The 19,854-nt window shown below is 39.0% G+C and overlaps 3 protein-coding genes across 5 annotated transcripts; all 3 read left to right on the top strand.

Moving 5' to 3' along the window:
- Window positions 1–878: 878 nt before the first annotated feature.
- Window positions 879–11,401, top strand: LOC148406175 (ceramide synthase 2-like). 3 transcript variants are annotated; one of them, XM_088405468.1, is made up of 11 exons: window positions 879–1,296; window positions 4,446–4,616; window positions 4,678–4,795; window positions 4,899–5,017; window positions 5,694–5,751; window positions 5,907–5,957; window positions 6,304–6,396; window positions 8,361–8,489; window positions 9,060–9,166; window positions 9,690–9,843; window positions 10,066–11,401. In XM_088405468.1, the coding sequence occupies exons 2-11, from the start codon at window positions 4,447–4,449 to the stop codon at window positions 10,216–10,218; spliced, it is 1,152 nt and encodes a 383-aa protein (XP_088261594.1). In that variant the 5' UTR covers window positions 879–1,296; window position 4,446; the 3' UTR covers window positions 10,219–11,401. The 3 variants fall into 3 exon arrangements, with proteins under 3 accessions (XP_088261594.1, XP_088261593.1, XP_088261595.1); XM_088405467.1 differs by having other exon boundaries at window positions 882–1,296; window positions 4,443–4,616; XM_088405469.1 differs by lacking the exon at window positions 879–1,296 and adding an exon at window positions 3,118–3,138.
- A 2,102-nt stretch (window positions 11,402–13,503) lies between these two features.
- On the top strand, window positions 13,504–13,918 carry ctxnd1 (cortexin domain containing 1). The gene has a single exon (XM_088405562.1). It carries the CDS (start codon window positions 13,557–13,559, stop codon window positions 13,737–13,739), a length of 183 nt encoding a protein of 60 aa, XP_088261688.1. The 5' UTR covers window positions 13,504–13,556; the 3' UTR covers window positions 13,740–13,918.
- A 1,054-nt stretch (window positions 13,919–14,972) lies between these two features.
- On the top strand, window positions 14,973–19,836 carry LOC148406173 (histone-lysine N-methyltransferase SETDB1-B-like). The gene is made up of 8 exons (XM_088404905.1): window positions 14,973–15,164; window positions 15,873–15,959; window positions 16,112–16,402; window positions 16,561–16,728; window positions 17,029–17,230; window positions 17,775–17,848; window positions 18,574–18,764; window positions 18,858–19,836. Exons 1-8 carry the CDS (start codon window positions 15,101–15,103, stop codon window positions 18,960–18,962), a joined length of 1,182 nt encoding a protein of 393 aa, XP_088261031.1. The 5' UTR covers window positions 14,973–15,100; the 3' UTR covers window positions 18,963–19,836.
- Window positions 19,837–19,854: the final 18 nt, after the last annotated feature.

Genomic DNA, 19,854 nt, shown 5'->3' with positions numbered 1-19,854 from the left:
AAGCTGCTGTGGAAGACAAATCAGGCGAATAATATTTGTTATTGCTGCTGCTTTTAGATGAGGGAGATATATTGTAGAAGTACATAAACGACGCTATAGAAGCCAATTCACAGTATCAGAATAATTCACCGTTTGCATCGGAGCCCAGTGGAAGTTTATTTTACAGGCAAGGACGGGAAAAGGCCAAGGCAGACAGTTGGAGTCTCAACTCACACACACTAGCAGTAGACTTAAAATTTTGTTGGAATATGAGACTGCATGTAACATTAGTACAGCAATGAAATGTTGTTTCTTGTTTGCATGGTCAATACGCTTTTTGACTGCTTTTGTGCAGGTAGGTAGGCACGGATGGATGGATGGATGGATGGATGGATGGATGGATGGATGGATGGATGGATGGATGGATAGATAGATAGATAGATAGATAGATAGATAGATAGATAGATAGATAGATAGATAGATAGATAGATAGATAGATAGATAGATAGATAGATAGATATAACAATGTAGCTGTAATGCATTTCCAAATTTCAAAATTAATATAATATTAATTGACATATGTTTACATATTCAGCAGATTAAGAGGAATTTACAGATCAACCATATGTTTTATGTATAAATGTGCGTTTAGTACACGTTGATGTCTGCATGAAATATTGTGTGAAAATACGGCACAACGTCCAGGTGCTATTCGTCTTAAAAACTGTGGAAATGTGTAGATTGTAACTATACTTATGTTTGTATTCTAGTGATATTCGACAAACGATTACTAATTGATTATAGAAGCCGTTTGAGCCTTATTTAGTGGTATCATTATTACACTAACAAAATTACTAATCGCTTCTTACGCCCTCTAGAGGCGAAAATGAGAAGTACTCAGGCGAATTACGTCCGAATTCACGTCATTTTTACTAGCCTGACACCCGCCCCACTTTAAATATACAAATTCCAACCGTACAATTCTACACCGTCGTTTTATAATTTGCGACCAACTGGAAACTTATTCCCACTGTGATATTACAGAAAAAATCCACACATCGTCCCCTTTTCCTCTCGGCTTGTAAAAAGAAAGATCGTTGTGGAGTAAAAAGTGCGACAGACTTTCCCCTGAGAATGAGGCGAACCAATCTGTGCTGAAGAGGGAAACGGGCTGTTGGCAAATCATTGAAAGTTCACCGGTGTCTTGAATGGGGAAGCGTACATGAAAATTCACTTCTCTCTAGCAGGAAAAGCCGCAGACGAGCCCGTATATCGGTAGACAACGCGACCTGGCCGTGCAAAGTCAATTCTGGAGAGGTAAGTTGACGGCAAGCACCGTTACACGATGGACACTTATCAAATTCAACCTAGCAATTGATACCTCGTATCAAGTTAAAATATTAGTTCGGCCGGGTCCTATTTGCGATTTTAGAAACACATCGTTGGATAATTTTATTCAAAATATGTTTAACAACACACGCGAAAGCCTGCAAATTTGAGTAGAGGCGGAAAAGAGCGAAACAATAAAGTTGAGCTAGCTAACAGGCCCACGCTTGTGGTTTTTTTTTCCAGTTGTTTGTTTTCGGAAAATATCGATAAGAAAAAGACCACCACAAACATATTTTCGTCGTTTTTAAGTGCCCAGCCGGCGAAGACGTTAATAAAACCCTCCGTTGTTGAGTTCAGAAATCCAGTCAATTCGCTTCACGAAAAAGTTTTATTGTACGTAAACTGCTTTGTACATTTTATAGTTGCCCTTTTTTCATGTGACCGTTGTTTTATTGCCCTCTCGTTTCTCAACGTCTCTTTCCGCTATGTCCTGGTAGACTCACCGCTTGCGCCACTTTCGTGTTTTAGTGTGTGTTATCAGTGTGTTGGTTGGGGTGTTTGGACAGAACCACTCCCTGGTTTACGCAAAGTGCGGAGAATGCAGTGGCTGGCACAGCAACAATAGTTTCGGTTTATAAAGGCAGCAGTTCTTGTACCAACCCGATGGATTTCCAAAAGAAAATCAGATCAAATCAGTCAGGTTGAAATTGAGCAAATATCTTTCTCGAGCTTTCTTTGGTCACTTTTGAGTGTGCTGTGTCATTTCTTGTTCTGCACAGCAAGCGTAGTTTGCCTCATTTGCGTAAGGTGTAATGTTTTGCATCACCTCCTGTGAAATTGTGATCCAAATTACAGAAGATGTATCCAGATGCATCTGTGACAGATTTGGTTTTTTTTAAGTTCTTAACCTTGCTGCACATTGAAAACACATTAAGACACATTTAAAGTATTTTTGCAGTGAATAGCATGTCCGTCTCACAGTTACGAGACCCAAGTTCAAATCCACCTCACTCCGGCCTTCCTGTGTGTAGTTTGCATGTTGTCCCCATGCCCACGTGGGTTATTTCCGGGTACTCCCACACTCCAAAAACATGCATGGCAGGTATATTGAACATACTAAGTTCTCCTTAGATATAATTGGGTGTGTGAATTGTTGTTCGTCTCTGTGTGCCCTGCAATTGGGTGTCAACCGGTTCAGGTTGTCATCCACCTACTGCCCAAAGTCAGCTGGAATAGGTACCTGCAAGCCTGCGACCCTTGTGAGGATAAGTGACTCTAGAAAATGGATGGATGTTTCTTGTACTCTGTTGCTTTCCCAAAATGAACACTTTCTGAGTTCTGAGCATGCTTTCATCAAGCTATTTAACATTGAATCCCATTTTAAATATGGAATTTGCGGGCCACATAAAATGATGTGGCGGGCCGAATCTGGCCCCCGGGCCTTGAGTTTGACACCGGTGGTGTAGATCCTGTACTTTTTTCAGGTTAACTTCATGACATGAACTAGAAATCACCCGCAAAAGTCATCATGACTTTATAACTGGCATTTAATTGGTTTGAAAGTCCAGACTTGTGATGTGTGATACCGGAAATTCCTAGGACTTTAAAAAAATCAAATAAAATTGTTGGAGGCGGTCCTTAAGAGTTCACGTGGTGCTCTTGTTGAGATCATAGGGATTTTTCATCTAGGGCAATTATACGAATACACCGTGCTTCCTTGTTGGTGCAGTCTGTCGAGCGCGAGTAGCTGTCCAACTGGTTCGCAATTAGAGCTCCAGATACTTCATCAAATGAATGCACAAAGATTTTTGGATTATCTCTGTCAAGGAGGTAATGTTTTCTCCTTAATTTGTAATTCTGTCTGAATGATGACGTTTAGATGGTTGACCTAGTTTTCTTTTTTCTTAAATACGATGCCCGAACGTTTTTTTTTTTTTTTTTTAAATCAGCTCCAGTACTGCATTACTGTTTACAGCCGTGAAACATTATAATATAGACACACTCCCGTTTTGATATACTTGAATTGATCCAGCTGTTTACATTTGTAAGTAGGCTTTATCTGTCTTTTTCAAGGGATAAGTTAATCATATTGAATTCTTCACATTTACTGCTATTAAACGTTTGGGATGGAATTATCATGATTAAATGTATTGCCTGTACTATTGCGGGATATTAAAATCCCTAATAAATGCTAAGCCTGTATTGAAAACGTAAATCACAACAGTCTATTCTTTAACCGAGAAACGCCCCTTTTAACCCGAGACAGCCAAATTAACTCAGAACAAGGAACAGTGTTACCAAATGTAATGATTATATGGATGAAACGATCATTATTTTAAGTCAAACAGAAACCTAGTTCAAACTCCCTTCAAATGTAACACACGACGACCGGTACATTTTCCTGTACCTGTCATCTTACTGGAGTGAGCTAATGGCAGTTAAATTACACTAAGTGGGGGAAACTTAGCTAATACCACAAATAACTCTGAAATTGTAGCACCCCAAAGCTCATTTAGAGGTATTTTGGATACCCAGTTGAAACCAAGGATAGAAATCAAGGAGTTGAAAAGACCCTGATTACATTTATAATATTATTAACATTAAGGCTGCAATTATTAATGATTTTATTTATTGATTAAACCCATATCCCAATCGGGGGCTAACGCTTGTGATTGTCCACAAAGTTAGCGGCTCTTTCTTTCAAGGTTGCCAGAGGAACCTCAAAAGGTCATCAGAGGTCAGCAAAATGTTGACCTCCTTCGATATTCCCCTGCAACGGGAGCAATGTCTGGCAACCTCTTTTGACCTTTTGGCAACCTCTGGCGACCTTGAACGAACCCAGAGGAGATTAACAGACGCTAAATTCACAAACGATTTTAGATACATTTTAGATATTAAGATGGAACTGGATGCAATCCATTCACGTTTGTCTCATTCATGGGAATTTTTTAAAGGTGTTTCTTCGTATAATCTTTTTGCACATTCATAATCTGTTTTCGGCCTGCATGAGGAAGAAGAAAAATAATACCTCTTCATACCAATGCCAGATGTGTTATGTAATCATTAGTCTCCAGTTTGTAATTGTGATTGCATTAAAGACAACAATAGCATAACATGTTGTGCCCTTCAATCAGCAGGATGTTGTCTTGGCTAAACGAGTGTCTATGGGCAGACTGGATTTGGTTTCCTGAAGGCTTCGGCTGGGCCGACCTCAAGGACCCCGATGTCATCCTGCCTCAGCTACCGGACCTTTGGGCTTTCATCCCCATCGCAATCTCCTTCCTGGTTGTCCGACCGATATTCGAAAGGTAAATCTTCATCGCCGGTGGTCGCCCGATAATCATTTTGACAGGTTTGCCTTCATTTTAGGTGGGTAGCAATTCCTCTGGCGTCTCTGCTGGGAGTGAGGGACAAAAGGCGTGTAAGTCCCCCTTTGAATCCCTTACTGGAGGCCCACTTCTGCAGCACATCCAAGCATCCCACACAGGTAAACAAAGGAACAAAGCAGCGTGCTATTGTTTTTTTTTTTTGACATATCCAAACAGTCACAGTAGCACTACCTTGTTTTCTTCTCTTGCGTTTGTTTTCAGAGCTCCCTAGAGAAGTTAAGTAAACAGACAGACTATTCAGTGCGACAGGTCCAGCGATGGTTCAAGCAGCGCCGGAACCAGGACCGTCCCAGCAAGATCAAAAAGTTTCAGGAAGCCAGGTACCTTGAACTCTGGCGCTGTGTAGTACGTATAATCAAAACCAGCAAATTTTCCAAGGACCTTCATTGCAATTGTTTGCCTAAACAAAACATACAAAAAAATCATTACTTTTCAGCTATATTTAAGTATAGGAAATAATAATTGCAAGTTACAGTCATAACGAATCGGGTCAATTTCTGCCTAAAAGTTTCCTGCCAATTATTTAGTTAAAAATCACATTATAAAATAAAATGCCAGTGTAGCTAAAATTCGTAAAAATGATGACATTTTTAAAAATATATTCAACTGGTTGAATTGATAGTTTTTTTTGAAGAGTCGTGAATTCTTTCATGATTTAATATAACATGAAATTGGACGCAAACGAGCATGATTATCAATGCAAAAAAAATAACATTAGCATTAGTTTAAAGTAGAAAGAATATTGAATAAGAACATATTAATATCTCGCTTTTCATTTTTGGCCCATGAGGACACATTTGACAGGTCACATTTTGGTTTTATATTACAGTGGTTTGTTTCTCGTTATAGTTACGTGAGACTTTTTCATGATATAAAGTTGAAGGAAGTTAGAGATAAATGGTGGTGAGAAGTGAGATCATGTTTCATTTAATTGCTAAGAATGAACGTGTACCTCAGAGTAAAACTATTTCGTCTGACAAATACTTTCTTTTCCAGTTGGAGATTTACCTTTTACTTTTTTGCTTTCTTTGCTGGCCTGGCGACCCTTATTGACGTGAGTCAAAATTCATCCTTTTGGGAATACTGTTGTCATGGCAGCATGTATATCCATCTTCACTCAAGTCAACCCTAATTGATCCACTTTGTGACATTATACTGTTGCCCACAAATGTCCTGGCTGGATCCTAACCGTTGTCTCTCCCCTCTTAGAAACCATGGTTCTATAATATGAAGAGGATGTGGGATAACTTCCCAAAAATGGTATGCTAATTTCAATGTGTGCTGACTGTACTCTTTTCCTTTATTTGCTACAGTTTTTTTTAACCTGTGCAGTATTTTGTCCAATCCTTTGATCTTTACATCAAATAAATTTCACACCAAAGGGAAAGGATTGAAAGAAGGCACTAGGGGAGCTGAAATTTCACCCAAAAGTCAAAATGGTTCAACGCTTGGTTATCACGCGGCCAGATGTGTGCATCCATTGGCTAAACTACTGCAAAAATGATGTGGAAGAAAATGACCAAAATACTGCATAATGCTTACATGCCTTTAAAATACTCTATTTCTGTCGTATATCTAAAACATCCGTGTTTTTCTTTTGTCCTAGCCACTTCTACCATGTCAGTACTGGTACTACATGATCGAACTGGGCTTCTATGTGTCCCTGCTTGTAAGCGTAGCGTCTGATGTCAAGCGTAAGGTAGGCAAGTGGACTTTCACCTCAATATTTAAGTGTCCAGGCATTCAAATCATTTTCATTTGTAAGAAAAAAAAACATTAACAGCTATTCAACGCAGCAGATTTCACAGACGGGAATATGCAGATAAAATGTAATGGTCTAAAACGCCTCAAAATAAAAGCTGTCCTGCAAGATGTAGTTCTTGAATTGAAGCCTTTCGTCAACTACAAGTCCCACGATGCACAGCAAGAACTTTGCATTATGGAAGTCAGGATAAGTCATTGAGGGGCTTGCAAATGTCATAAGCAGTCGTGGAATCTTGAGTCGGGTCGAAATTTCCCCCTGGGGTTAAAGGATAAAACAACTAGAGGGTTTTGACTTGCTTTTGTCTAATGTTTTGACTGTGAGTGTGTAGTCCTTGTTTTACGAAGGCCTTCTACGTCATATAAGTCGGGTAGAGTCATGAGAGAACACACTTGGCTGGTGATGTCTTTTTTTCACGAGGTGCCTTGTGAGTTAATGTGTGACTGGAGCGAGCAGGGCTGGAAAACTTCCTGTGGTGCAGACAGCTTTGCCGCTTTCACACACATGGCTCAAAGCAAATAGGCGGACCATCAGTGACAACGATTGTTGCGTTACCCCAGTGCACTCAGAACGCCTTGTTGCGTACTACATTAATAACCGCAATGAGCGGACATGGGTTTTAAAAACATGATTGCATATAGTACCGAACCGCAATTCATTTTTAAATGAAGTAATTTTGTTGCAGTTCAAGTGCGGACTTTCAGATTTATTTCAGTGGAAGGAGTGAAAGGATTGCAGGAAAAAAGGAGGAACAAAAGCATTCTTTATACAAATCTGTAGGGGATCAAAAGTGATTGGACAACTAAAATTTCTGAAAACAAAACATTCCTTTATAAAACAAAAAACTGTTTGACTACCTGAGGTCCTGGGGACATCACCGGGGACATCACCCTGGGCTTCCTTTTCTATCATCCTCATTTTAGTTGAAACCATATGACTTGATTGGACTTTCAAGAATATTCCACATTTTGTGGATCATCAGTCCCGTTTTTATTGTGTACTGAATCAGGGACATTGATTACGTTAATCATATAACTGAATTACAAATGCTAATCATTTCAATACAAAACTTTCTCATATGCTGACATATACCAAAGGGAAATCACCGTCACCAACTGACAGCTCTCAATTAAAGCCACACCATCCTTCTCACTACAAAATGTAATATCAACAGCGGCCAGAGGCGGCGCCAAAATAACAAAGCCAAACAATGCACAAATGAATTAACTGTTAAACTAAATCAGTTCCAAAACATCATTATTTTGAGTGCGGTCCAAGCGACCCGGTACCAGTTGATCCACGGACCGACCGGTGGTTGGGGCCCACCGCCTTCTATATTTGCAATGAGCATAAACGGATTTCAAATCGACTGACCGACAGACGTGGTCTTTACCTCGTTTTACTGATCTTTTCGTTAGCGGTTGACGTTAATCTGAAAGTAAACTTTTGCGGGCTTTCAAATTATGAAAAGCCTCCGGCGGTTCGAGTAAAATAATCAGACATTGTGCTTGGATATTTATAGGCCTGACATGTTGAGAAGCTGTCTTTGTGAGTATGTCACTGAGCACGCTCAAAAGTGACATCATTGGCATGATGCAATTAATCACATGATTTAAAAGAAATTGCCTCTGCTTTTCTGGTATGCCCCTGTGTCGAAACAGGATGAACAACTTTCGGGTCAATTTACCTTTTCCCCATTTGATTTCCATTTGGTAGTGTTCTGCTCTGCTGTCTCAATCACAATCATGTCAGAAAGCGAGAGTTAATCATTAGTAAATTAGTCAGTCAGTCAGGGAGTGCTGCCCATCAGTGACTGATCTTTACTGCTTGATCAATAAGTCAGCAAGCACAGTACAATTGGCTTTTTTTTTTTTTTTTTACTTTCTGTTTCTTCTCTACAGGATTTTAAAGAACAGATAGTTCACCATTTTGCCACCATTGTGCTTTTGGGTTTCTCCTGGCTGGTCAACTACATCAGGGGAGGGACTTTGATCATGTTAGCGCATGACGCTTCTGACTACCTAATGGAGGTTTGGCACTTATTCTCACTCATGAGTAGACCTCAGATTTTGGTTTTCACTTATATAAATGCCTCCAAAAGTCAATCCCGGAAAAAAAAAGAACATGTTTCATTCAGATCATCAATTGCAATTGTTGCCGCTTTGGTTTCCAGCACCTGCTGGAGGCTTAGAGGTGTTGGTTGCTAGGTAACTAAACACTCATTTATCTGTTAAATGTTCTGCACGTCAAAGACAAGTCAAAGTCTTTGTGAACTATTTTGTTGACTTTTTCATATTTCTTCAAATTGATAGGTTAACGTTCAGGGCTGGTGAATTCGTTACATGCCACTTCACATATTTTGTTAAAAGCCAGTCAAAGCCAATTCTGACTGGGATCCTAACCCAATTTTAGGACCATTACATCACTTAGACATGGCGTCTATTTCCCATCCTCGCGCGCATCACCTTGCTTATGCCACTTTCCCCTGACGCTCTAGTATTACCCAAAGAAAAAAATGCCAATTTGTGTCTATGTACAGTAGTATGCCCTCTAGAGGTGAAACATGTTTGCTAACTGTGATGTGTGTCTTGTCTTTTCAGTCAGCCAAGATGTTCAACTATGCAGGTTGGAAGAGAACGTGCAACTTCATATTCATTGTCTTTGCCATTGTTTTCATCATCACCCGCCTTGTAATTTTCCCCTTCTGGTAAATCTCTTCTTGCACAATACTTTCTTCTTGCTTTCTAATTACTCATTGAGTTCATAAGGTTATGATTTAAAAAAAAAAAAAAAAGACGAGTGCACAAGTGGTTTGTCCATCTTTCAAAACCTCAGTAGATTTTTGGGCAATTTTCGATATTCATCCAGCCATTTCCTTTTACCGCTTGTGCTCACAACGGTCGCGGGCTTGCTGAGTGAAGTGAATAATAATAAATATCAAATGGAAAATACAGCTTCCTTTTTGGCGCCTAAACATTCCAAGTAACAAAAATATAAAGCACCTCATCCCGAAATTGAAAAAAAAACAGGATTTTTCCATGATGCCATTTAACGTCAAATCACATTAATTTCTTAGCTGTATGAGTACAATACGAGTCATTTTTTGTTGCGTATTCAGAACAATTTCCATCATAACAACAGGCGCATTATTCACCACACTGGCGCAGTTCAATAGGCTTTTGATGGCGAGTGTAAGTGGTTGGGACTGTGCGCTCTGTTTGTGTGTGCAGCATTATACATGCAACGTTGGTGTACCCCTTGACCATCTACAAGCCTTTCTTCGGCTTCTTCTTCTTCAACGGCCTGCTGTTGTTGCTGCTGTGTCTGCACATCTTCTGGGCGGCGCTCATAGTGCGCATGGTCATCAAGTTCCTCCCCGGCAACGTAAGACATTAATTTTCCAAGGACCCATATTGCAAATGTTTATGGAAACAAAACAAAACAAAGAAAAATCATTTAAGCCAAACATAAGTGCCGTTTTTATTCACCAACAGATTCAATTTGCAGTTAGTGCTCCATAACAACCGACTGCGACTTATAGTCTGCCGAGACGGTAACTGTAAAGAATAACCCGAAAATATTCAATAACGAGCAAAATCTCAACAGGACATAGTTGAGGACGAACGGAGCGACATAGAAGAGACCGAGTCCGAGGACGAAGACCAAGACTGCGGCGAGGAGCGGAAGAGAACGTTGAAAAACGGCCACGTTCACAACGGCCACGCCCCGCTCAACAACAACCCCCAACAGATGGACTGAGCGCACGCCGAAAGAAGCGCAAGGTTTGGAAACCGGACCCTCGCATGCGTGACTCACTTGAAATCCAAAGAATAGGGGCGTGGCATGCAGACAGGCAGCAAAACTTAGACAATATCCGCATCACAAATAGTCCCCGTTCAGATCACTGGAAATTGACCAACGATCAATAGAGAGCACCATTATGTGCTTTCAGTGCTGAGGACTGTTCTCTGCTTTTCACGCCAACTCATTTAGTTGTTGCTACACGGTTTGTAGCTTCACGGCGAGTTACTGTTAAGTGATTTGTTCTTTTTGTTGCTGAGGTTCAGACGGGGCATTTACAACATGGGTTAACACTCCTCGAAGTAGTATTGCCTTTAAACACAACTAATTTCACTTAGGCCAATGGAACAAAGAAGGCAGTAGGACCATTCCTGATTTCATTCAATTTACTGACACAATAAGTTCGTTGCGCCATTCTGGTAAAGCAAAATACTGAATGGCAAATGAGAATTTTAATAGTTTGCGAAATTGAGCCACCTTTAAGTTGTTTTTGCTTTGATTTTTGGCAACAAAATGCACCCGCGCCGTCCAAAATCATTTTAGCGTGTTTATTTTTGTTATTGCTTCATTATGGTTTTTTTTTGTGATTTCATTTACTTTGTTTTATTTGTTTCCAGTCCTGTTTATGTGAGAAAAGATGTAACCTAAACAAAACGTTCCTTTTCCTGGGCTGGAACAAAGTCAGTAACATTTATTTTCAGTGATTTCTATACCCAAAGATGCACTTTACGGATCGCGGTCACACCATTGTGTCGGGATTCGTTTTTCAACGGAGGTTCTGGTCCTGGTGTGCGTTTTGACTTTTGTCAGTGTGTTTGTTCAATGTTGACAAAAAAAGAGATTCATTTGTTGAATTTCATGAAAAGGTGGTCAAAGAAACCCATCACCGAAGTGTGGTTTACAAGTGCCTTTTTCAGTTGAATTGTGAGTTCTTACTAAATGCCATATTTTGTGCCTACACAATAAGCACAGTTGTGCTTTGTGCCGCTGCTCACCTCAATTGTTTCCCGCTTCTTCCCACCCACTCTTTCAAAACAGCTTTGCCTCTAAAAAAAAATGTTTTTTTTTTAATTTGTGTTATCTGTTGCTGATGTGTAATATCATAATGATGATAAAAAGAACATATTTGTGTAAAATTATTCTTTTGTTTTATTGAATGTGAGTCTTGAAATGTCAAAAGTGTTTTTTAGTTTTGGACTTTGATTCCTCCAAGTCAACAATGCAATCCACATGTGGGAAATTCTGTTTCGGGAAAAAAAACGATAGTCACAGCTACTGAGAAACAAGTCATGCAAGTTTAAATAAATCCAACTCGATTGGTCGGTCTAAAACAAAGCCACTTTTTTTTTTTTTAGGGTAAATTAGGATTAAATTAGAATATTAGAATATTAGATAGATTATTAAATTAGAATATACTTTACCTGAAAATAAGTACTGGTGAATTGCATTAAATGAGTTGGTCCAAAAACCAACAAGCAGCTTTAGTTCCCTCCCGTCTCCCATGTTTTGGCACGTAACCTAAAAGGCTTTCTAGACTGATTACACACAATGTCGGCTCACTTTACACACATTCTCATCAAGACTGTTCATTTTAATGTCGCGGGCTCAGTTTCCACGTCAATCGCGATTGAATCTCTTGTTTCTCCTGTCCATGTGATCCTTGCGCCGCCCAAATGTGTTTACGTTTTCCGTCCCTTTGGTACCTAGCTACCCTTATGTAATACATAAGCTCAGCATCTTCTACATTGGAACAGTCTAATCGGTGACACGTTTGAGCTTCTTCGTGACAGGAGGACAAAAGCGCGAGGGCTGTTTGATTCACTTGTACGCTGTCGACTTATCAAATTCCCACTCAAGTATTAATAAGGGTTTACAGATCCAGAGAAGGCCGCGAGATGCGGATGCACGCCATGAATGTTGCAGGAGTGCGACTACCCAATAGCCCTCAACTTGTAGGGACATAAATCTGTTCACACATACATATTGTTAGCGCGCTACAGTGTACTGTTCCGCAAGGTTTGTGTGGCTAAGCTTCCAGCCTGCTCATTTTTCCGTGTCTTGATCATGAGAGGAAGAAGGTAAGCGTAAAAGCTAACCAATGACCGTCTTACGTAAGTGGCATTATAAGGAAGCGGCCATGAGACCAACGCAGGCGAGCGCGTGAAGCTGTTCAGAAGTTTGCATGCATGCCGAAACGCTAGCGCCTTTGCAGTTCAAGGATGGTCACGTGGTAAGTTATCTGTTATTGCATATTTATTTTTTTTGTTTTAAAAAAATAATTCAACTGACTTGGGTGTTTATCTGCTGTATCGCTGCTTATTTATAGTACAATCTGCAATCAGCCTACAGTGAATGCGACATTAGTCATTTTAATGTACCAACACCAATGTTACTCCCTGTCTTAGTCCTGTTTTCAGGGTTCCTGCTGATAAGAGCATTCTGAGATGCATTTAAAGTAACCAATGAATGCAGACCAAATTCACATTCTTTCTCTGATTGGCTCTTGGCCAGGAAATGCAAGATAGAAGTTTTTTTAATTCCCTAATTAAAGATTTTTTTTTCAAATGCAACAGCAGCAATACTTTGTTTCACTTGCAGTGTATGTGACATGAAATTTAGACAAATGTTAATGAAACCGTCTTTGATGGTTGTAGGGCAGGCAGTTACAAATGAGAACCGACATCCATCATTTGAGAGTCACGTAAAGCATAATAATGCAATCCAGTGGACATTGTCACTGTGAAGCATGATCGTCACATTTACACATTGTGAAAGCAGACGCCACTAAAAACTGTCCAAAGGGGGTATTGGTAACAAAAAAATGTGTAAAAGTTGAAGATATCTAGCAAATATTGTATACTAGCCAAAAACTTGAAGTCATAATTCACTGCCACATAAAATGATGTGGCTGGCCGGATCTGACATCTGTGGATTAGAATGACTATTTTTCCGAGTACAAATTGAGTTTGTTTTTCCTCACTTTCAATAGGCTACTACAATTCTATTGGCTACAGAGTTTCAAATGTTCTCATTTTCCGCTGGTGGTGTGCCATAGACAAATGTTGGTAGTACTATATCACAGATATTGTTAAATAAAATATCCAACAAAATACGTAGTGTACTAATTGAAACAACACAAAACAAGGACTGTTAATCAACAGGTAAGAATTTTGTGACATTTATCAGAAGCATAAACACTCGTGAATACTCTTGTCTCTGTTGTAGCAAGGAGGTCATCGGTGTCTCCTCAGTATGCATTTGAGCTGACGCTGGGGGCAATAGCTTTCATCAGCCACATGGACCAGGGGACGCAATCTGCGCCCCCGTTTGAGGTGGATGTGGATCTGGGTTTTGCTCTCTTCTTCCTCTTCCTCCTGTGTTTCTTCCTGCTGGTGACGGTGGTACGCTGCGCCCAGACGGTGGTGGACCCCTATGGCTCCATCTCTACCTCCACCTATCAGGAGGAGCAGATTACCTGAAGACCTTGTTGTGTTGGACTGGATATTAACTGCAAAAACAAAATGTCTAATATTTAATAGAGTATCTTTACATTACATTTTTTAATAGTGACACATGTCTTGTCCCTAACCCTAATGCGGGGCTCATTTTTGTCATGGGCCACTTTGTAAATAAAGATCCCTCAGAGGGCCAGTATGATGATGAATCATCATATTTAATTGTCTCATTATATTATTACGCAATTTACACGCAACAAAATCATGTTAATAGTCCTGAGAACTAGGAATACTAGTTCGGTCAATTATGATTCAAGCTCCTGTAAAAAGGTAAGCGCAGATTAATTTCAAAGCTCCACATTATTTATTACACATGACAATTTTAGAAGAGATTGTAATTAAGGATCAAGTTGACACACAGGATTTGCTTGGGTGGGCAAAGTAAGGTGATGTGTTTGACACCTGTATTTTATTGTGCACATATGCGCGAACACAAACTACAAAAATTAAAATTGTTCAATGAGTACATTTCTAACAGTGTTAAAACTCAACAGAATGATTTGATATAGCTCTCATATTGTTAAGCATTGTATTTATATTATATATATTGTATTTATATATGTGTCATTATTAGATATAACAGTACTTGTGCGCAGTGTTGGGCAAGTAACTTCCAAAATTTCATGTTTTATATTCCTGATAAATTATACGTATTTTTTCTTTTAGGTTTAAGTTTTTTTTGGTTACCTTTTAGTTCTGTGATGGGTATATTTAATACATTTATATTACTAAAATATCTTCCTTCAAACAAAAAACAATGTATTTTTCGTCTTTTTTTTTTTTACGTATTTAAGTATTCTTAACCTTTTTCAACGATGTATTTGCCCCCTGTTTGTTCTTGCTTGTATGTTAAATTTTGCATTTTTTTTTTTTTTTACATTTAATAAAACCATGACTGTAAAGTGCTGTCAAAAGTGTTTAAAAGTATCCCAGCGAATACTGTGAACAAGAAATAAAATTTAAAAGCATATGTGCACCGTAGGAGAGACAACAAAGTATAAAAGTAATGTGAGACCTCGATGGTGAAAACGTGAATCAAAATATCATAAATAATATGTAAAACACATTCGGGCAATAAGTGCTATACTGTGCGGTATTACAACACTCCTCGCCAATAGGAGGTGAGAATGTACCAATTGGCTGTTTGAAATGGATGACGAAGAAGAAAAAAACGAAGAAGAAAAAAACGAAGAAAAAGAAGAAGGTAGCGAAAGCTAAGGGGGGGGGTTATAGCGAGCAAGTTTTTTGACGGTTCATTGCCATTTACTTTTAGCTAGCGAAAGTCAAGGCGGGAACGCTTTGGTCTTGTCATAAACAAGCCCTTCATGCTTTTAGTGCTACATAATCGCAGTCCCAAAGACTCTGAAGGCGAGGGTTTCGTTAAATCTGGTAAGCTAGTCCAAATCTACCGCATTGCTCCGTGATAACGTTTTCCATTCGAGATGTTGGATCATCTCAGCGTTGGTTCCGGCGGCGGCTACATTAAATGAGAATGTACACCAAAACAACTGAAAGTCAATTTAAATCCTTCTTATCCTTATGTTTTGTCAAAAAGCTAAATGATGATGCTAGCATCTTAACGGCGCCGCTCAATGAGACAAAACAATAAGATTGTACCTTCGAGAATTTCTGTGAGCATCGGTAGCAGCATTGACTTGGAGAGAAACTTCAGGGGTGAATCGAATTGATATGCAGTTGCAGTTTACCAATATTTAAAATAGCATCTCTTAATTTTTCCATTTTTGATTTGTGTGTGTGACGTTTTTACAGAGTCCTTCGTTCCCGCCTTTGCATTTTTTTGCATAGTTGTGTAGTGGGTTCTGTTGACTGAAATAGTTGTAATAATGATCAAAAAAGAGATATATATCACATAATTAAAACAATATAATAATTTTAATAGAACTATTTTCGTCTATTATATTGGATAATGAAAAAAGACGAGCTGCTGGAATACTAATTAGTTGCAGATACGTTCATTGTATTTTTTTTTTTCCTAAAATGGTCAGTCAGGAAATGGAACCTATTATGTTTGTCTTTGTGTTTCATGTTCTTGTAGTGATTTTCTTTTTACTAACTGATTGATTCTATGTGTATTAGTGGCAATGATGGAGATGGATGATCAGTTGGAGGTGACGATGTCACAGTCTGAAGAAACCAGTGCAAAGAGGGGAAGGTTTGAGTTTGGTAAGTAGAGGGTGGGTTTAATGTGCTGTGAAAAAGAAAAAAAAATGATGTCAATATTTAACTCTGCGTTTGAAACTGTGGTTGCATTTACTTGTCAAAAGATATTCTGGTATTTTGTTCGTACATCAAAGTTGTTTTTATATTTCTTCTAGAAAACCTCCCAGAATCCTTGTCTGAGTCCGTTCCTTCCACAAGTGGGTCTCCGTGCAAAAAGATGTGCTTGGAATACGGATTATCGAAAAGAGTAGAGGTGTCTCTGGTCAGGCTTCCCGATCACAAAATCAGCGCTCTTCGGCCGCCGACGCCTCCGCAGTTTTATAGTGAAGACGAATCTCAAAGCAGTTCCGATTCCAATGTAGAGCAATACAATGAGTCCAGTGATTCCGATAATACAGCAGTAAAGAAATCAAACGCCAAGAAAAAAAAAAAGATTAACAATATTGGTAAGTTGGACCCGGAGAGCATAATCGCATGTTAAAAGTGCAGTCGTAATATTGAGAACGTTTTTTGCAATTCAAGCCCTTTGATTGTTCTCTAATGTTCATAGCCATGGGGTGATGAAGTTAATACTGACCTTTTGTCCATCTCCCTATTTTCACAGATCATACCCCCATCATTGATTCATCAGCTTTTGCCTATGTGCCTCAAGAAACTACTAAGACCCGCCCCGATCTGCCTGAGGAAGAAATCTCAGTGGGATTGACTGTACTGGCCAGGAAGAAGAACTTGAGGTGGCAGCGGGGGCAGGTTGTGGAGGTTGTTACTAAAGGTGGGATTTTTTTTAGTGCTTACTTTTGAAGAGTAACGATATGGGCAGGAGTTGGGGCGAGAGTAAATTACAAACCCTCCCCTTATTGGGCGATGTCATTCACGTGTCTTGTAGGAGTACCGTCTGTAATTTGTGGATTAATGGCTGTGAATGTAATTTGCTGGTGGTCCAAAACTTTAGAATTTCTAACGTTTTGCAGATTGTACAATTTCAAATGCAACTTTGTCCGACTGAGGTTATTTCTTGACTGATGAAGGTATTCCATTTATGTATGTATGGATTGATTGATTGTCGTTGCAGAAGACGGGCGGCTGAAATATAAGATTATGTTTGAAGAAAAAGGAAGGAGCCTGGTGTCAGGACACCACATTGCTTTCGAGGTGACACCCAGGCTGGAGCAGGTGTACGTGGGCGCTCGTGTGGTCGTCAACTGTCAGGACGACGCCATTCAGTTCCGATCTGGTATCTTGGCAGAGCTTCCCAGTCGAAAGAACCGACTACGGTATGTAAAAAGTGCATTTAGAGAAGAGTTATCAAATAAGTTTTGCTTATTTTGGAAATTATTTGATTGTAGCGCGTTCTTAACTCATTCACTGCCATTGGCGTGTTTTGACGTGTGTTTGGCGTCATTGATGATGTGACTTTTTTTAACAAGGCTGACAGTGAATGAGTTAATTATGAAGTCAATCAATCAATCACATTTTATTTGTTCACAAATTGAATGGGTATTTTCTATATTTCTATTTCATTTCATTAATCAGAATAATGTTTGTCAAATAGTGGGGCTGCATGGAACATATATAAAAAGAGTTTTCACATAAAAATCCAATTATTGTGGGAAAGTGGGCTTAATAGGTTTTTCTTAAAATTATCGCAATATTTTCATCAAAATTTGACAGTACCGTAAGGATATTAACTCCCCATTAAAAAGTGTCATTTCTCATTCATAAACGTCTGTTCTCGTCAATGGCACTACATGAGTTAAGAAATATCCAAATTGATGTTATTATATTTTCAAGTCATTAAAGCTTTGCATCCATTTATAGGTTTTTGGTGTTCCTGGATAACCACAAACCCGTCTATGTTGGCCTAACGTTATTTTACCTGGTTTGCAGACCATGTAAGTTTGACACTTTTCACTCTTTTTAAAAAAAATTTTCTTTTGTGTAGGCTGAATTCAGTCATATTAATGTTTGGAAAACTAACAAAAAAATAACAGTAAGTACCTATTCACTTCGCGGCGGCACATATTAAACAACCCAAAAGTATGCAATACAGATGCTGCACAATCCATGTTTGTTATTGAACGTTTGAACTACGTTTGTAGCTCTAAGAGGATTTTATTCCATGTAGAAAAAAAATCTGTCGGGAAATAGTCACTTGTGTCAATGGAAGTCCCCACAAAACTTAACAAAATGAAAGCAGCCAATGTTTTCCAACACATTTTACAATGGGTTGCTTTATGTTCCAGTTAATTGGTTCTTAAAGTGAAAAGAATTATGGACTGTTCCTGTAAAAACTATAAAGCTTAAAATTAGATTTGCAGATAACTGTTAATTTTTTTTCCTGTTTTAGACTAACCTATAACCTGTGTAAACACTGTCAAAAAGATTTATATTTTTATTGATTTATTGATTTATACAGATTTATATTGCTTTTTTTCTTTTGTTGATGTTTAAAAGGGTTGGGGGTCGCAAAGCAAAAAGTTTTCTCTTTCCGGGGGGGCTTTACAAAAAATATAATTGAGAAGCACCGCGTCAAATGTGCTTCCCGTCACGATTATCAGGCTTCATTGGGTTTAACTGGAATGAGTTCATCGTAATACTGCGTTTGTCGCCCATCCAGTACCCGACCCCACAGACGACATTCAAGACGAGGCTCACAAGAGTTTCATGAAGCAGTATATAAAGGACTGGCCGTACCCTCATTTAACTCAGTACAAACCTGGTCAGCACGCCTCCGTGGAGTTCAATGGAGTCCAACAGAGGTGCAAGGTGGAGATGGTTGATAGCAGCTTGATAATGGTGGTTTCCGAGGTTCGTCGCGCCTTTCACGCTTCGGTTTGTCTCGCTCGTCTCCTTCGCACGATTGCTTTTAATGACTCTGCTATTGTATCGCCGTGTCCTCAGTGTAATCAGCACAAAGAGTGGATTCACCGCGGCTCCCTACGGCTGGCGCACATGCCCAGGTTTTTGGAACTGAGGAGAAGAGAAGCTGAGGCGGGCGAACAGTAATCTGGCTCCAAGTCTGTCGCCGTGACAAGACTTGACATTTCTCTGGAAAATAGATTTTTTGGCCATAATTGGCTCATGTACTTTTTATATATGATTCAGTTAGATTTCTCTCCAATGAACTGTACAAATGTGCTCGGTGGTTTATTGGGTGGATTGCTTTCCTTTCGATTTCGACGACTACAAAAACAACATTTTTCAGTGTTCGGTGTTTGACTTTTCCTGACGTGTACATTTATGTATATAGTCATTCACGAGCAGCTGTGTTTCAGGCACATTAGTTTTAATGCAAATAAGAAAACCCAGTGATAGGTTAGTATGTCTTTATTTTTTTTTTTACATACAGGAGTCGAAAACTAACATTCTCTATTGATACAGTGGAACCTTGGTTTAGAAATGAACTTTTTCAAAGAAAAATGGCCATTTTATGTTCTGTTTTTGTTTCACAAAAAGTCTCGCTCTGGATTCAGAGGCAGAATCGAGCTTGTAAAAACAGCCTTGATTCACCAATTGCAGATTATTTTAGTTCTAAAGTATACAAATATATACATAACATACACAAACAGTAGTCTACTGGAAGCAAGACAGCACAGTGATACGCTAATGAACACACTTTTTCATGATTTTGTTTTCACTTATTTCTTCATTGTGTAGTTACTACACAAAAAAGGTTAAGTTTGCATTGAGGGTAGAACCCTTTGCATTTGTAAACCAAGGTTATACTGTATATTACGTCAAAGATGTTGCTACATTTTGGGAAATTGTACAAAAGCTTGTTTAAATCTGATTTGTACGCAGTTGTTTTATTCATCAATGCTATGAATATTTTCACCTCTTCTTCAGTGTCTTCAATACTATAATAAAGAACTAAAGTTCATTGTAGTGTAGAAATGTT

Source organism: Hippichthys cyanospilos, chromosome 21 (genome assembly GCF_059441005.1).
Source record: "Hippichthys cyanospilos isolate Australia breed blue-spotted pipefish chromosome 21, RoL_Hcya_1.0, whole genome shotgun sequence".
NCBI lineage: Eukaryota > Metazoa > Chordata > Actinopteri > Syngnathiformes > Syngnathidae > Hippichthys > Hippichthys cyanospilos.
Note: the sequence above shows the minus strand (reverse complement) of the source record. Positions and strands in the feature narration are given on the sequence as shown.

Coding starts and splice junctions, on each gene's coding strand:
- LOC148406175 (XM_088405468.1), top strand. CDS start 4,447: ATGTTGTCTTGGCTAAACGAGTGTCTATGGGCAGACTGGATTTGGTTT. Junction 4,617..4,677: donor GTCCGACCGATATTCGAAAG/GTAAATCTTCAT, acceptor CCTTCATTTTAG/GTGGGTAGCAATTCCTCTGG. Junction 4,796..4,898: donor CATCCAAGCATCCCACACAG/GTAAACAAAGGA, acceptor GTTTGTTTTCAG/AGCTCCCTAGAGAAGTTAAG.
- ctxnd1 (XM_088405562.1), top strand. CDS start 13,557: ATGGACCAGGGGACGCAATCTGCGCCCCCGTTTGAGGTGGATGTGGAT.
- LOC148406173 (XM_088404905.1), top strand. CDS start 15,101: ATGCTTTTAGTGCTACATAATCGCAGTCCCAAAGACTCTGAAGGCGAG. Junction 15,165..15,872: donor CGAGGGTTTCGTTAAATCTG/GTAAGCTAGTCC, acceptor TATGTGTATTAG/TGGCAATGATGGAGATGGAT. Junction 15,960..16,111: donor GAGGGGAAGGTTTGAGTTTG/GTAAGTAGAGGG, acceptor TATTTCTTCTAG/AAAACCTCCCAGAATCCTTG.